This window comes from Rhincodon typus, chromosome 27 (assembly GCF_021869965.1).
Source record: "Rhincodon typus isolate 14 chromosome 27, sRhiTyp1.1, whole genome shotgun sequence".
In the NCBI taxonomy this organism is placed as follows: Eukaryota; Metazoa; Chordata; class Chondrichthyes; order Orectolobiformes; family Rhincodontidae; genus Rhincodon; species Rhincodon typus.
Genome location: NC_063358.1, coordinates 24,054,519 through 24,069,727, shown reverse-complemented (window position 1 = coordinate 24,069,727; position 15,209 = coordinate 24,054,519). Strand labels below are relative to the sequence as shown.

The 15,209-nt window shown below is 37.4% G+C and overlaps 1 protein-coding gene across 1 annotated transcript in view; it reads left to right on the top strand.

Annotated features, from left to right (window-relative positions):
- The window catches only part of tfap2e (transcription factor AP-2 epsilon), a 67,560-nt gene extending 53,159 nt beyond the window's left edge, over positions 1-14,401 (top strand). The window contains exons 6-7 of the mRNA XM_020511357.2: positions 2,895-3,036; positions 13,273-14,401. Of these exons, the coding sequence (XP_020366946.1) occupies positions 2,895-3,036; positions 13,273-13,564 (434 nt within the window). The 3' untranslated portion in view covers positions 13,565-14,401. The remainder of the gene's footprint in view (positions 1-2,894; positions 3,037-13,272) is intronic.
- Positions 14,402-15,209: the final 808 nt, after the last annotated feature.

Below are 15,209 nucleotides of genomic sequence, written 5' to 3'. Positions count from 1 at the left end.
GCTGTTGGCCAATGGGTTTGTAAACTGCGTTCAAATCATCCAATAGGGTTGCATCAACACCCTTCACTGTTGTCATGCAGGGAAGTGTATAGTGCATATACCCAGGCAGTCAAGATGCCAGAACATCTGATCAACACTTCTCCAATACAAGAACTTTGGGCTGGTTGTAATTGGTTCTTCTTGAACCATTGTAACCTCTTTCATCTTGGTTTTCACTGTTCTCTGTCACCGATAACTGCTGGCTGCGTCTTAATTTAATTCGGCCAATTTTCTATCAGGCCTGATTTTTCCCGCCATGGCTCAATTTAACATGATCAGTTTGGGCCCGTAGTTGCTTGAACATATTAGGTATCTGCTCCTTTGTGAATTTGCCAGCATTATCTACCTTCATTTTCTCTGTGGGTGCTATATTGTGATTTCATTGTCTTTGCTGTGAAATTGTTAATCTAAACAATTTATACATCCTTGCTCTTTTAAACTGTACTCTAATTACAGAGTTTGTAGTTATGTCAAACAATTTATGAAGGTTCAATTTTTAACCCTTGAGATCCAGAAGCTTCAATACAGAATCTTGTAATGTTCAATTTTTTTGCTTTGAAAATTCCCAGTTTCCTAACTGTTAGTTTCCCTTTTCTCAGGTAAGATATACTGGCATTGGAGGCAGTCCAGAGAAGGTTCACTAGGTTGATCCCGAATACGGAAGAAAGATTGAGTAGGTTAGGCCTGTACTCACTGAAGTTTAGAAAAGTGAGAGGCAACCTTATTGAAACATAAAAGGTCTTACAGGGCTTGACAGGGGTAAATGCTGAGAGATTGTTTTCCCTTATGGAAGAGTCTAGGACCAGCAGACATAATCTCAGAGGAAGGGATTGTCCAGTTAGGACAAAGATGAGGAGGAACTTCCTCTCACAGACGGTACTGAATCATTGACATTCGTTACCACAAATGGCTGTTGAGGCTGGGTCATTAAGAATGTTCAAGGTTGTGAGAGACAGATTTTTAATCATTCAAGGAATCAATGATCATGGAAAAAAGGCAGGAAAATGGAGATGAGGATCATCAGATTAGCTGGAGCAGACTCAACGGACCAAGTGGCCTATTTTTGCTCCGATGTGTTCTGGTCTTATGGTCACTTTCATTGTCTCGTACAATGACCAGAATGATTTACACTACTGCAAGTGGTTTAAGCCAATGAAAGCTCACCATCTCTTCCTTGAACTTGGATTCCAATTCAGAAGCTATACACCCAAAATTAGCAGAGGTTGAACATCTCAGTATTTGAAGGATGTATGAACTATGACATGTGAGAGTGTATAATGGAATAGTGGCATCTTTTGAATTGTTCTTGACATCATGGCATTTTTTCATAAAGGGAATGCTTCTTTAAACATTGAGATGTCACATCCACAATGTAAAATGTTTAAGTAGTCAACAAAAATTTACAGAGTTACAACACTAACACTAATTTTTTAAGAAGTTGTTTAAAATTGGAGCATGGTAGCACCACCAAAGATCCTGCCTGAAAAAAATATATTAATAATATAAATCTAGATTATTTTAGTATTTCTAAACTACTTTTTAAATATTGTGGCAGTAGGGATGTGGACAAAGTAGGGAACCATTCAGGAACACATTTTAGTGAGGCCTTTCTATTTTGAAAATTTGTAATTGATGTCACTAGTTGAAAGCGTAACATTTTGCTTTCCTTAATCTCTAACAGGAATATTTACTGAAAGGCACTTACCTGTTATCTGTTTGAATACAAGATACTTTTTACCCAACTTCCAAAATATCTTAAGTGATATTTGTTGCTGAATTGATTAAAGGAAATACTATTAGCCTGATGCATCTCAGACTGTGTAAAATGAGAGCTCGTATGTGGAGTTCTAGCTGGGATGTCATTGTTTCTTTGAACTTAATTGCTTTTTCTTTAAATATCCACATGTGAATTAAATTCCTGCATTCTTGATGTGGTCCCAGGGTTGCCCTTGGTCAATTGCATGCGAATGGTTTTGAACAATGCAATGACTGACTACTACTTACCTAAGACAATCTGGTGATTACTGTCAAATACATATGCAAGGCCAAACCCACGTCTGGGATTCATTCACCAGTGCTCCCATCTGAGAATCCAACAAACTGGCTCTGTAACTAAAAGACTGTGCTGAATTTTCTTGTTTATAATGAAAATAGTAAAGCAAGATGTTTCAAGAGGAAGAAATGGGCAGGGGAAATGGACATGAAACAGGTGTTGGGTGGTGAGTTAGAGAAGATTATTAAAGTGTGGCTTTTGAAGTTGGAGAGAGAAAAACCAAGGTTTATGAAGAGAATTACATAGCTCAGGAGAGTGATAGCTTGTTTGAATGCTATCCATATAGAATTGAAGCAAGTTCAACAGGATCAGAAAAGTAGCAACAGTGGGGTGGCATAGAATGCAAAAGAAGGGTGAAGTAAGGCCATTGAGGAATTTATAGACAGGTAAGAGGATTTTGAAACCTAAGTAATGGGAGGTGGGGAGCCAGTAAAAGTTAACTGAGGCAAGATGATAGGTGTATGGGGCATAACACATGAAAAGAAGGGAGTTGCAAAGATCTGAAATAATTGGTGTATGGGATGCTGATCCATACACTGGCTAAGAAAAGGTCAGAAAAGTTGTTAAAAGATGTCAAGGGCTTGAATTAGAGTTTTAGCAGGTATGGTGATGTGGTAAGTTTGCCTTCAGATTGTACAGGCTTTAAGGTTTGAAACTTAGCTCAATATGAAGTCAACCATAGCAATTCACCAGTGGGAGAAATTAACTATTACATTTCTGATTTCATACTGAACAAATTTTGTTCACATCCACAGACGCCAAATGACTTAACTCACTCTTTTTTCCAATTTATTTCCTGCAGGAGAGGCTGTGCACTTGGCCCGGGATTTTGGGTATGTTTGTGAGACTGAGTTCCCTGCAAAGGCAGCAGCAGAGTTCCTGACTCGACAACATTCAGACCCAGCTGAGCTCCATGCTCGAAAAAATATGCTGCTTGCCACCAAGTGAGTACCAGATTTTCAATCATATCTTCAACCACTCAAAAAGAACTTAACATACACATAGCTTGGGCTCTGGTTGTTCAAACAAGAACCTTTTGAATATTTGGAGTTGTCAAAATTCATCAAGAATGTAAGAAAATAAGAAGTGGGGGCAGAAATAGGCCATGCAGCTTCTTAAACCTCCACCATTCACTAAGATCATGGTTGATCTTCTCCTCAGATTCACTTTCCCACCTTACCTCCTTATCCGTTAATTCCCACCTTTGAGGCATGAGGTGTGTAAGTGTTGATAGCCAATAGCTCTAAGGCAGATCAGAAGGATTTCCAATGTATTTCTTTAGACTAGTGGCCTCCAGATTAACTGAGAAATCATGACTTTTACTCTTAACTATAGTATAGAAACTAATTGGCAGACTTCAAAGAGTTAATCTCAAAGACCCTGCTGAGTTTGAGTTTCATCTCAGGCTTTGTGAAACACTATTAGAGTTAGAATTGTATCCAGGCTGTTTACTTGGAATTGAATCTCCCAGTCCTTACAGGATCTTATTGTTCTAATCAATACACTGTACACATAATAGCAATAATCTTGTGCAGCCTGCAGATGTTTCCACAATGGAATACTGTACTTCGAGTTGATTGAAGCACTTAGTTACCAGCTCTCTCAGCCTCTTTTTCCAGTACATAATTAACTGGAGGATGCAGGGCAACTGCAATGCTGATAAAAGGTCACTCGGCTGTTTAACTGGAATACAATAATTTATAATGATCCAAAAAAATGTCAGATGTGCAAAGCCTGCCTTCTGAGGTCTAGAAGAAATGCATCCAAACTGAAGATAAAGGGAATTACATGGAGACACAAGACACAGCTTTAAAGAATTAGGCAATCTTGTACATAACCGTTTAAAAGTCATAGTTGTTTATGGCACAGAAGAAAGCCATTTGGCCCAGTTGAGTCTTTGCATGTTCTCCAATGGAGCAATTCTATCCATTTCCCCTAGACTATTCCCCATAGCCCTGTAAGTTCATTTCCTTCAAGTGCTCATCCAATTTCCTTTTGAAGCAATTGACATCTCTGCCTTAACACTCACCTAAAGTAGCAAACTCCAAGTCATTGCCACTCACTGTTTAAAGAAGTTCTTCTTCGAATACGTTGAAAATTTAAAAGAGGATTAAAAAAGAATGAGTGGGAGTTTTCTGATTGCCAATTAAATATCGGTACCAATAGTATTTAGATTAAAATGTTGCCTTCCAAAATTGCTACAATTTGACTTTATGACAAAACAGTATTTTCCAACATGTGCAGGCAAGCTGCAGTTTTTCAGTAAGCCTTGTTTAAACTTGACATTGAATCCTTGCATCACTACAGCAGCACACTGTTCTCCATGCATGTAATGATTCCTTAACTCCTTGGTGCAGTTCGATTGCTGTTATTTTCTCATCAATATTAACAATGTCCCATCGTCAAGGAACACATTACTGCAATCTCTTGAGATCTCAAATTTGTATTAAAGTAGAGAACAATGTTGCCATTAAATGTACATTTTTCGGTTTCAAACTAATTGGTTTAGCATCCCTAGCTGGCCAAAATAGCTGTAAGATTGCAAGTTGATGGTTTACATGCTTATTTAAAGGTACACTTCCTTGTGAATATACTTGTGTTGCTGCATGGGAAAGCAGCAGCACAACAAGAAGCAGAGTAGGCACGAATGCAGCATACTTGAGAGGAGTTGATGAGAGGGGTACACAGCAGTAGCAGGCAATAAGCAGAGAGACATAAAGAACAATTACAAGAATTAAGGTTGATGGCTTGAGAAGCTTCTTTTTAACTCCAGGTGACATGGAGTGATTATATGGTTTTGGGAGAACGAATGTGGAAGGGAGACAATTGTCAGGGGCTCAGAAGAGATTGGCATGAATGAATCAGCAGCAGAGCTTGTGATTGTTTCCCTTATCTACATCAAAATAACACATTTACAGAAAGAGTGCGGGTAGTTAATCATATCATTAATAATGACCTTCTTTGCTATGTATAAAGTCACAACAGCATTCTTCAACACACCTGAATGCAATATCCCTGCTTCTACTGAAAAAGCAGAAAAAGAGTCCTTACTTGACAATCAAAACTTGTTCCTTGAGACAGTTAGCACTGGAGCAGCAGCTCTGAAATCAGTAGCAACAGGTTTGTTTGGGACTGGCTGCCCCTGAACTGGACCTAGAACTGTTAGAGGAAACCTGAGTGCAGAGGTCTCTGCCATTCATCTGTATCAAATTAACATTGTTGTAACCTTTTCAAGCGCAGTCAAAAGCAGTCATCAAATTAACCATACAGGAAATTATTGTGCGGCGCTTTTCAGGAATAGAATGGATTAGCACCTATTTCAACCTGCATTGCAAGTATTTTTAGGTGCTATTTGGGAGCAGGGCAAAGGAAAATCATCACTCAAAAGTGACTTTTCTGGGTAGAGAGGAATTAACTATTAACCAATTGCACTAGCAACCATGAAATGGTGATTATTGTGCTTTGAAGTTTTTTGCATGATTAAAATAAAGAAACTTAAATGGTAGGAGATCTTCATAATAGTAATTGCCCTTTCAACATGAAACTGACCAGGAGCATTCTCTTTTTGACTTGGAATTGCCTGATCTAAGCAACAAAAGCAATGGTTGCACTAAAATTGATTTTGTTCTTAGGCAAATAAAAGATAAAAAAGGGGAATATTTGTGTAGCACCACCATATGCACAGGACTGTTCATTGATATAATTGAAGAATGGCCCACTATTGCCTGACTCCATGGAAATGAGATGGTCTGCTGTCCAGATGCATCAAATATTTTTCCCTTAATTGTTATAGAGTCCAGTAATGCATTTGGCTTCTTTTTAGAAGCCAAAAATCTAAATGTTTACTAAAAGAATGAAGCCACAATGTTCTTAGTTTAAAACAAAGGAAAACTCGCCAATGCTAAATAATGTGAATACTAATCACCAAATATTTAAGATAGAGTGTTGAGATGTTTAAGACGTTAAAAATGTATACAGTTAATTATAATCTGAACTAAGTTTCTCAAGTGAAATTTCCTTCTACACCCAGTTGACTTACACTAACTCATGTCAGATAGTTCTTGGAAATTAGAAGATTAATGACTTTGTCTGAGGACTATCTCAGAGATTTGACTAAAGATTGATATTTCTTGGGCCGTCTGCTTATTTCTGGCAAAGGGTTTTGTGTAAACTTTCTCTAAGCTTTCTATGGTTCCCTGATCAACATGAGTGTCACTTGTATCTTAAGTGGAAATAACTTGAGTTAGGTTCACCATCCTCAGTTGTATTAGCTTTTTACTCTGGCTTTTGCACCTAAAGCTCCTCTCTTCTCCCCCTGGTTATCCCAGAGATTGAAGTCACTATTAGCGGTACTTCAGAGTTTTAAGCACTCTTTAGCCATCATGCAGAATATCACTGAATCTTACTTGAAAGAAATGTTCATACTTTGAGTCCTGATGAAGGGTTTTGGCCCAAAACGTTGACTTTCCTGCTCCTCTGATGCTGTCTGACCTGCTGTGCTTTTCCAGCTTCATACCTATAGACTCTGGCTTCCAGCATCTGCAGTCCTTACTGTCTCCTTCATACTTCTCAATTGACCCTTTGCTATTCTATTGTTTATCTCCCAGACAACCTGGCTACATATCTGCTACTGTAAGCAAGGTGCTTTCAGAGACGTCATCTCCCAGAAAAACCTAGTTCTTAAGACACCATCACTGCAACTTAAAATACAAGATAATACCCCCAGAAGCACCTAGGCAATCACATTTCCTTCTTAAAATATAAAAAAAGTACTAGCTCTTTAAAATACTACACATTAATATGATGAACAACTTAGTAACTGTCTTAGAGTCAGAGCTGTACAGCATGGAAACAGACTCTTTGGTCCAACTTGTCCATACTGACCAGATATCCTAAATTAATCTAGTCCCATTTGCCAGCATTTGCCCACCTTATTACATACAACATACGCAATAAGCCCCCTGCTGTAGTTCAATCAAAATTCGAATATCATCTTGTAATCCCAGATCCTTAATTCAAAGATAATATTATTTAAGTAGATGGAGAGTTTTGGTTCAAAACATTTTTTGTAGAAATAACAGTCATAAGTCTCCTTTATGAGGTTATGAGTCATTTAGATTAGTAGTCATATTTTGGATAAAATCTTTGCTGTTATGCTGTTTGTTCCTGCAACATGGACAGTTTTTAAAGTAAATGATTGCCACATCAGACTCTAGCAAAACAAATGGAGACGCTTGGTCCAGAGTTTCTCCAAAATTGTAGACAGATTTTGGTCCGTGTTGATCACAATTTCTTTGGTTTGTTGAAAACTGTTGAAAAACCAAAGCAAGGCTAATTTTTTTTCAACTGGGGAGTACATTCATTGACAAGGATTAAGTTTCCTCAAAAAAAAAACTAACTGGATGCTTTAATCTATTATCACCATCTTGTAACGATATGTCTCCCGTGCCCATACCACTGGCATCAATTTTATAGCTTGTTGAAATTCAAAGCAAGCAGCATAGTCTCATTTATTAAGATATTCTTTAATTTCTCAAAGGCAGTCTAACAAAATTCTGTCCAATCATACTGTCCTGCTTCTTCAATAATGTTAATGAAGCAGCTGAAATTTGTACAAACATTCTGTAAAATCACATCTTCCGAGGAACTGCAGTGTCTATCATTTGATTTTATAAACAGGAAAGTCCTTAACTGCTTGAACTTTAGCTTCTCTGGGCAATACTTGACCCAGAGACCAGTTCAGTGTATAGGTGTTTGGGTATACAGTTGTCATCCATCTGGTGAATGTGGCCAAGCTAGTGCAGATGTGCAGGTGATGTTAGAGTTAGCATATTCCAGGAGCTCTGAGTTGGTGAGGTTGTCCTGCCAAGAGATGTTGAGGATACAACTGGGACAATGGACGTAGAATCTGTTCAGCGTTTTTTCCTGCCTAGTAACTATTGTCCAAGTTTCGCTAGTGCATACGAGTGCACAGAGGAGTGGTAGACTCATAATTCGGTGCATTCAGTCAAGTTGCTGCAAGTTCCCACTTTTTTTAAACTCAGCTTGGAGATATAAACTACAGCTTTTGGAATGCATGTGCTGATTTCAGCATCATGTGACAGATAGCTGGTGACAGTGGAGCCTTGATATGTGAAATTATCAACATCACATTGTCAAGGCTGACTGATGGTATTGGAAAAGATGAGAACAAGCCAGAAAGGTCAGAGAGCCCTGAGAAAACAGAAGTCAAAGTCCTGCACCTTCTCAGCCCATTGACTTCATCTACAGCAGATAAGGCAGACTGTCTTACTACTATGGAGTTCCTGAGCCCTACAAGGTGATGTTTCATGCAAAATGGACTACTAAAGGTGCAAAACATCTTCTCGTGACACAGAAAGCTGACAATGACTGTTCTTATAGATAGAGTTCAAGAATAGTGCCCACTGAGAAATTGTGTGTGTGGAGGATCTAGCTTGACTGTGATAACATGTACAAGGGCCAATATTCACTATTTCAGATCACACATTAACAATAGCCATTGCATGGGATTGGATGATTACAAACACCTTTAGAAATGAAGAAGGGAGAAATGCAAAGAAAATCAGGCTCATTAACATGTCATGCTTGATACAAAGATTTTCCTAAAAGTGAATACTGATGAACAGGAAAGCATTTGTTCTTTATTGTTCAGGGTAAACAAGGCATAATCTTGACACAGAGAACCATTCAAAGTTCTGATTAGAATTGAGATTGTGGGTGAAATACGTCACCCAGTGGTTGGAAAAGCTCTTTTTCTTCTCTTGGCTGCAATCCATGGCATGTTATTTTGGAATTTATTGGGCAGCTTTATTATTGTCATTTGGCCAGTGAAATTGGTTGAAATTTAGGCAGAAGACAGGATCACATCCAATCAAAGAAAGGTGTTTTGTAAACCCACAGGCTGGGCTCGAGCTTAGTGAGGTTTTGGCCTGTTGCTATATCAGTGCAGTATCTGATGTGTGTGTCTGTGGGGGAATAACTGGCAAATTTCCCTGTCTGGTATTAATTAATAGGTCATGATGTAATGTTTTTCAAGCATTGCCGTCAGGGTGTATTTTGTTTGAACTGGAATTTGTACACCTGCCAACAACCTTAGACCCACAGGGCTTAACACTGTGATATCATTAAATTTTCTTGGACGAATAACCTTCACAACATTTCATACAATTGGTGTTGTATTGTATCCCTGTTACTGTCACCATTAATTTGTCAGCTCTGCTGGTAAGTGACACCAGGCAAGAAGTGAACAGTATTAGGGCTTTACTTGAGTGCAATGTTCTCCCCTGTGAAGCTTTCTAGTTGAAATGTTATTTAGCACAACCTATTTCAAATGAGACCAACATTCCAGGCAGCAGTGGGTATTGCTATCATGCCCATAGTTCCATTATTTGCTTCGATGGAATCAATTACATTTAGAAATTCTGACTGGTGTCTGTACATTTGATAATATTGCATTTAGGAAGACTGACCATAAATAGGAATTGGGAATAAATCTTGGTGACATTTCCAGATAAGTGATTGATGAATCTATTCAAAAGAATAAAGACCACAGAAAGAAAAATAACAATAAATAAGTCAGAATGGTAGCTAATCTAATTTACATATACATGTATTGCCTGATATATTATATATCACAAAATAAATGTGGTCCATTGTAATAAATATATTTTTCTTGTATTATTTCCTTTGACTTTTCCTGCACTGTGCACTCCTTGGACTTAAGTCAGTTCCCAAACTGTTGAGTGTTGCTTTAGAGCTGACAGCAGAGGAATCTTCCTTGTAAGGAAGAGCCTGAATGGTTTTTAGTGCTGCTGACATTTACATAATTGAGAATCATGATGGAAACCCTCTTCCCATCACTACAGTACATGAAATAATCAAAACAAATACATCCCAATGAATAAACTAAAGTATATTGCACATTAAAAAATTCATATTTCGTGTAATTATCATGCAAAGTAATATTTTATAATATATCCATCTATCTAATTGTAAAATCAGCATCCATCTTCATTGACCACACATCAGCACATTCCAGTTTTGTAGTTTGCTGATTCAATCAAATAAAAAGTGACAAATCTCATCTGAGGAATCAGAAATTGCATGAATCAAAAAGAAGGAAAGTAGCTGGAAAATTTTAAAAGACTATGAAAACAAAAGGCTAGAAGGGTTAGTCAGAAGACCCTACCAGAAATGGTCTAAAGAAAATCAAATCTCAGCATACTTACTGAAAACTCAATGGCCCACCATTTGTCCCCTTAGGTTTCCTGACCATGGGCTCAAAGTATACATTCTACTATAATAAAAACATTCCAAAAGTTACATTTTCCTTAATAAAATTAAGCTCAGCTATATATTAAACAAATGTCTTTTTATGTACCATGATTAAGATTTTTACTCAGGGACATCAGCCTCTCTCAAAAGCCTGAGCTTTGCTGTTGATATTTTTCCCAGAGCTCTCACTCTGTCAGCCGAAGAGAGTTAATCAACTACACCTGTGCCTGTGATTCCCATGATGCTACAATCTGAGCACGCAGTGTGAAGAATTTCCCAACATTAAGATGGTTTTCTCAGAGCAAGTGGAAGTATGCTTTTCCTCATGCTATAATGGGATTTTATGAGTTTCTCTGAGTTTATGAATGATGGGAATGAAAGCTGGAGAACGAATTTTAAAAGCTGAATATTTTTAATTCAGAGGTAGTGTGGAAGGTAGTGTACACACCACCTGTACCTTATTTAGCTCCTGGTGAGTAATCCTAAACCAATGTCGTTCACAGAAAATTTACTCATTTTCATTAATATCAATGTCAAGTTATATCTTGACTCAGGCTATAACAGCTAGTTTTCCCAAATGATTTCAAGACAAACTGGAAGATGAATTTAATACGAGCTACACATCAAAGTTCCTTGCTTTTACTTAAAAGGGTTCAGCTCCAAGAGATCAAGAAAGATGATTATTCGAACCTGTGCTATATTTTGTTTATACTTAGAATTGCAAAAACAATTACTCATAAGAGGCTTTTTATTGCAATATGAAACATTTCCTGACAAAGCAACCATTATTTTCCAGCTATGTATTCTGATGTGCTAAATTTTCTAACCAAGTAGTAATTAAACCTGAGGCTTTAGCAATTAGATTTTGTATTCTTAAAGTCCGTTTTACAAGTGGATTAGCAGATTGAAACAAATGCTTGTGTCTTTATGAAAAATATATCAACTGAATTTTATGGAAGATCCATTAAGGTATATTTAAAAACAGTATGTTTCTATTACTCATAAAAGTGTATGAATTCTGAAAATAAAGTCAATTTCCTGCTGATACCGATAATCAAGAATCAATTGATAATCAAGCAGGAGCCAAGAATTTATAAGTAGCTGTCAATCTAGAGAAGATCTCCCAATATTTGGATTCCAGATGATTTCAGAATGTCACAGATCGACTTTCTCCCTTTGTTATCTGAACAGTGGCCTTAGAGAAATGGGGCTAGTTTAACGAAAATTCGTATCATAATTTAACACTAGATTTGAGATTGCACTTAAGCAACAATATGAGACCAACATGTGAATTATCCAATGTATTGTAAATCCTGGCTTTATATATCATCATTTGTATTATAGTGTGTTATGTGTTTCCTACAATCTGCTGCTGTACAAAACAAAGCATTATGAAGTAGAACTTAACTTGCAGTGTCACATATCACCATATGTCGTCCGGAGTTGAATGCTTCTCCATCTTCATCACTTTCCCATCTACATTACACCACCTTTACTGTGCTTAGTAAGGCCACCACAGAATTTTAAAAAGTCAAATGTGAAATAATTATAGACTCTATATTATAAAGGGTAACAAATGTCTGGTAGTAAATTTCACACAGTAGTTCAATCTTGTGGTTCAGCTGAGGTTCGTAAGCCACTTTGCTCTCGTGGTTTATGGTGACATCAGAATCCTTAATTGAAAAACTGCTTGGCAACCTACTGCCAGACATTTGAATCCCTTATAATATGTGGCCTATAATTATTTTACATTTTGTTTCCATATCCTATGGGTATTATAAATCACAGAATCATAGACAGGTTGTACACATTGTCCTTGTACTTGACACTCTGCAGCATTCTCCGAATTCATCGTTACCCTATTTATATTTTTTCTGGCATTTTATTTTTTACTGTTTTTTAGGCTTTTTATCCCCACACAAGCTTTTATAATTTTTCCAAGGCACACACACTACCTCCCCTGGCTGGGGGAAGCTTTTTCGGGCTTGGGCTGAGATATACATGAATCCACTACTTCCCCATTCTCATCTGATCCTTAGAGAGGAAACACTCCAACAACTCACAAAGTGTCTCGGTCCATGTTGGCTGGGCCTGGCTGTATTTCTGAAATCAGCTCAATTAAATGCCCCGTGAGTGGAAGAAATTGGGACCACAGGCAAAATATGTGATTAGCTGCTGCAAGTTTTAAAGCCACTGTAAATTTGAGTATTTTTTTTTGATCTGTTGCCATTTAACAGGAACAGCACTGGATTCCAATCCTTCAGTGCAGTCCTGCTACATCATAGACATTAATGAGAAGCTGAAGAGTTTCCTGGCTGACTCTTATCAGTAACTCCAAAGCATAGCCCCTGTGAAGTCCTATGAGTAGGTGTCCATTCAATGGAATTTCTGGAAAATTACACTAGAAGCATATGACATGACTTCTTCAATTGATTTACGAACATTTTTCAGTTCATAATTCAGTTCTCTTAGACTAACGGGTTAATCTGACAATAACTTCTGGCTTTAGTGCCATCTGTATTCACTATTTAACCAAACTTAAGAAAGGACACCAAATTCATTCATAATGTTTTAAAACAACGTTAAAGTTGAACCTTTTCCCATGAGAGGAGAAAAGCTAAAAGGTTGAAGAGACCGATGACCTAATGGGATTGAAATCCAAAATTGTGACCATAGTAACAGATATTATAATGTAAAATTTTTTGGTGTTGCCATTTGGACAAAGGTGTTAATATGTTTAAAATAAAATTTAAACATCCTCATTTGAAATAGTATCGGATTAATAAAGAAGCTTCAAAACTCTCCTTACTATAGCACAAAATTATTTCAACCCAAATATTTCTTAATTGCCAATATTTATTATTCACATTTTTTTTCTTTTTTAGGCAGATCTGTAAAGAGTTCACAGATTTATTGGCTCAGGACCGCTCTCCTTTGGGAAACAGCCGCCCCTCAGCAATCCTGGAAGAAGGAGTCCAGAGCTGCCTGACTCACTTCAGTCTGATTACACACGGCTTTGGGAGTCCTGCCATCATCGCTGCATTAACTGCCTTCCAGAATTACCTGGTGGAGGCTCTAAAGGGGCTGGATAAGATGTTTCTGAGCTCATCCAACAGCCATCCCCCAGGGGAATCTGGGACTAAAAGCACAGACAAAGAGGCCAAACATCGGAAATAACCAGGGACAGATGGCATGGACCAAACTGTTCTAATTATTAAAGAGATTAAACAGTCATTCAACGTGCAATTAAAAAAAAGGACAAAAAAAATCATCAGGAGGATTGTGTGGAGGTGACTGCGCAGTGACAACTTTCTAATTGAGGTGAGAAAACAAGGAAGACCAGGAGAAAAGAGTTAGCCTGGTTTTATCAGGACCAAATAAGGCCTCGGCCTGGGCTAATCTCAGTCAATGACATGCACATTGAATTACTTTGGAACAATTGATCCATAATTTGGGAACATAATGTGGCAAGACATTGATAAAGCACAAGCTTGGAGCATCAGCCTCAGCAGAACGAGCAAATAGTGTTCCATATGTATATATTTATTTATGTGTAATTAAGTGGGAACTTTGAATAGACCCATGCAAGCTATTTATCTGCTGACCTGGTTTTCTGCTGTGAGTTAAAGGAGATGAAGACTTTGGTTTTAGATTTGTTTTTTAACTTGAGGGTTCAGGCACAGGATAAGGACAGATTGGCAGTATCTGTGTATAGGTTATTGTATTTTCTTGTGGAAGTGATGCACAGAGGAATATTTGTGAACGTGTTCCTGAACCATATTTTGAAATGGTGGCGTATGAGGTATGAGGTTATAAATCTCTTAATTTGTTTGTCTAGAGTGTTTCATAAATTGTTGAATAAATTGTGCTGCTATACAGAACAATTCTATTATATATTTCTTTCATGTAATGAAAGCACGGTTGTCAGGACTTCGCAAAAAAAGGTTTAAGCTGAACCAATGTTTGAGTTTTAAACCCATGAGGCACTCTGTCTTGTTAATAAAAGAAAATGATTTAAACGGTGCTAAACTTTAAATGTTCACTTTGGTTGATTTATTTTTCCTAAAAAGTACAATCTGATGCAATTTACACAATCATTTATTTTTAATCTGGCGGTTCCAATAACGATCTGAATTAAACATGATTCTGTTTGACACCCATACTAAGGGAAATTCTTTACTGTTAGTGTGATCAAAATGGAGTTACCAGCATGAGGTGGCTTAATTACCTACCCTATTTCACTATTTAAAGAGCAATCGTGAAAACAGTAAATAGGGTGGGTCGTATCATCAAATCAATAGCGGAACAATTGGGCAACTTATCAGACACAACTGGAAACATCCCATAGGCAGAAGAGCTGTTGTGACTTTTCTCTTGCAATCTGCATTGTCTTTCTGGGTAGAGATTGTCTCCATACCCCTATTCCATTCTTGTAATTATGAAGAGGAATACCTAGTATTAAAACAACAGAATATTGCCAGCTGATTAATTAAACATTCAAAACCGATAATTACTGCAAAACAATTGAGATGGAATATTTCCCCTTTACAATGAACTATAAGGCCTCACTGCCCTCTGTAGGAACGTATAGCCCTAGGTTCTATGTAAAAGGGTGCATTTTAACATTCCATTGATTCCATTAGGCTTGAGGAACAATTAATCAAGAGTTCCCTCAAGATATAAGCACATTCTATGTATAATAAAAAACTGTGCCTTTCAGAAAGTACCCTAAAAAAGAAGCACAGTACTGCGATGCAAAGCAAAAAAAAATTCTCAGGAAGAATTTATATTGTTTCATGTTCTTCTGCTATTGAATCCAGAT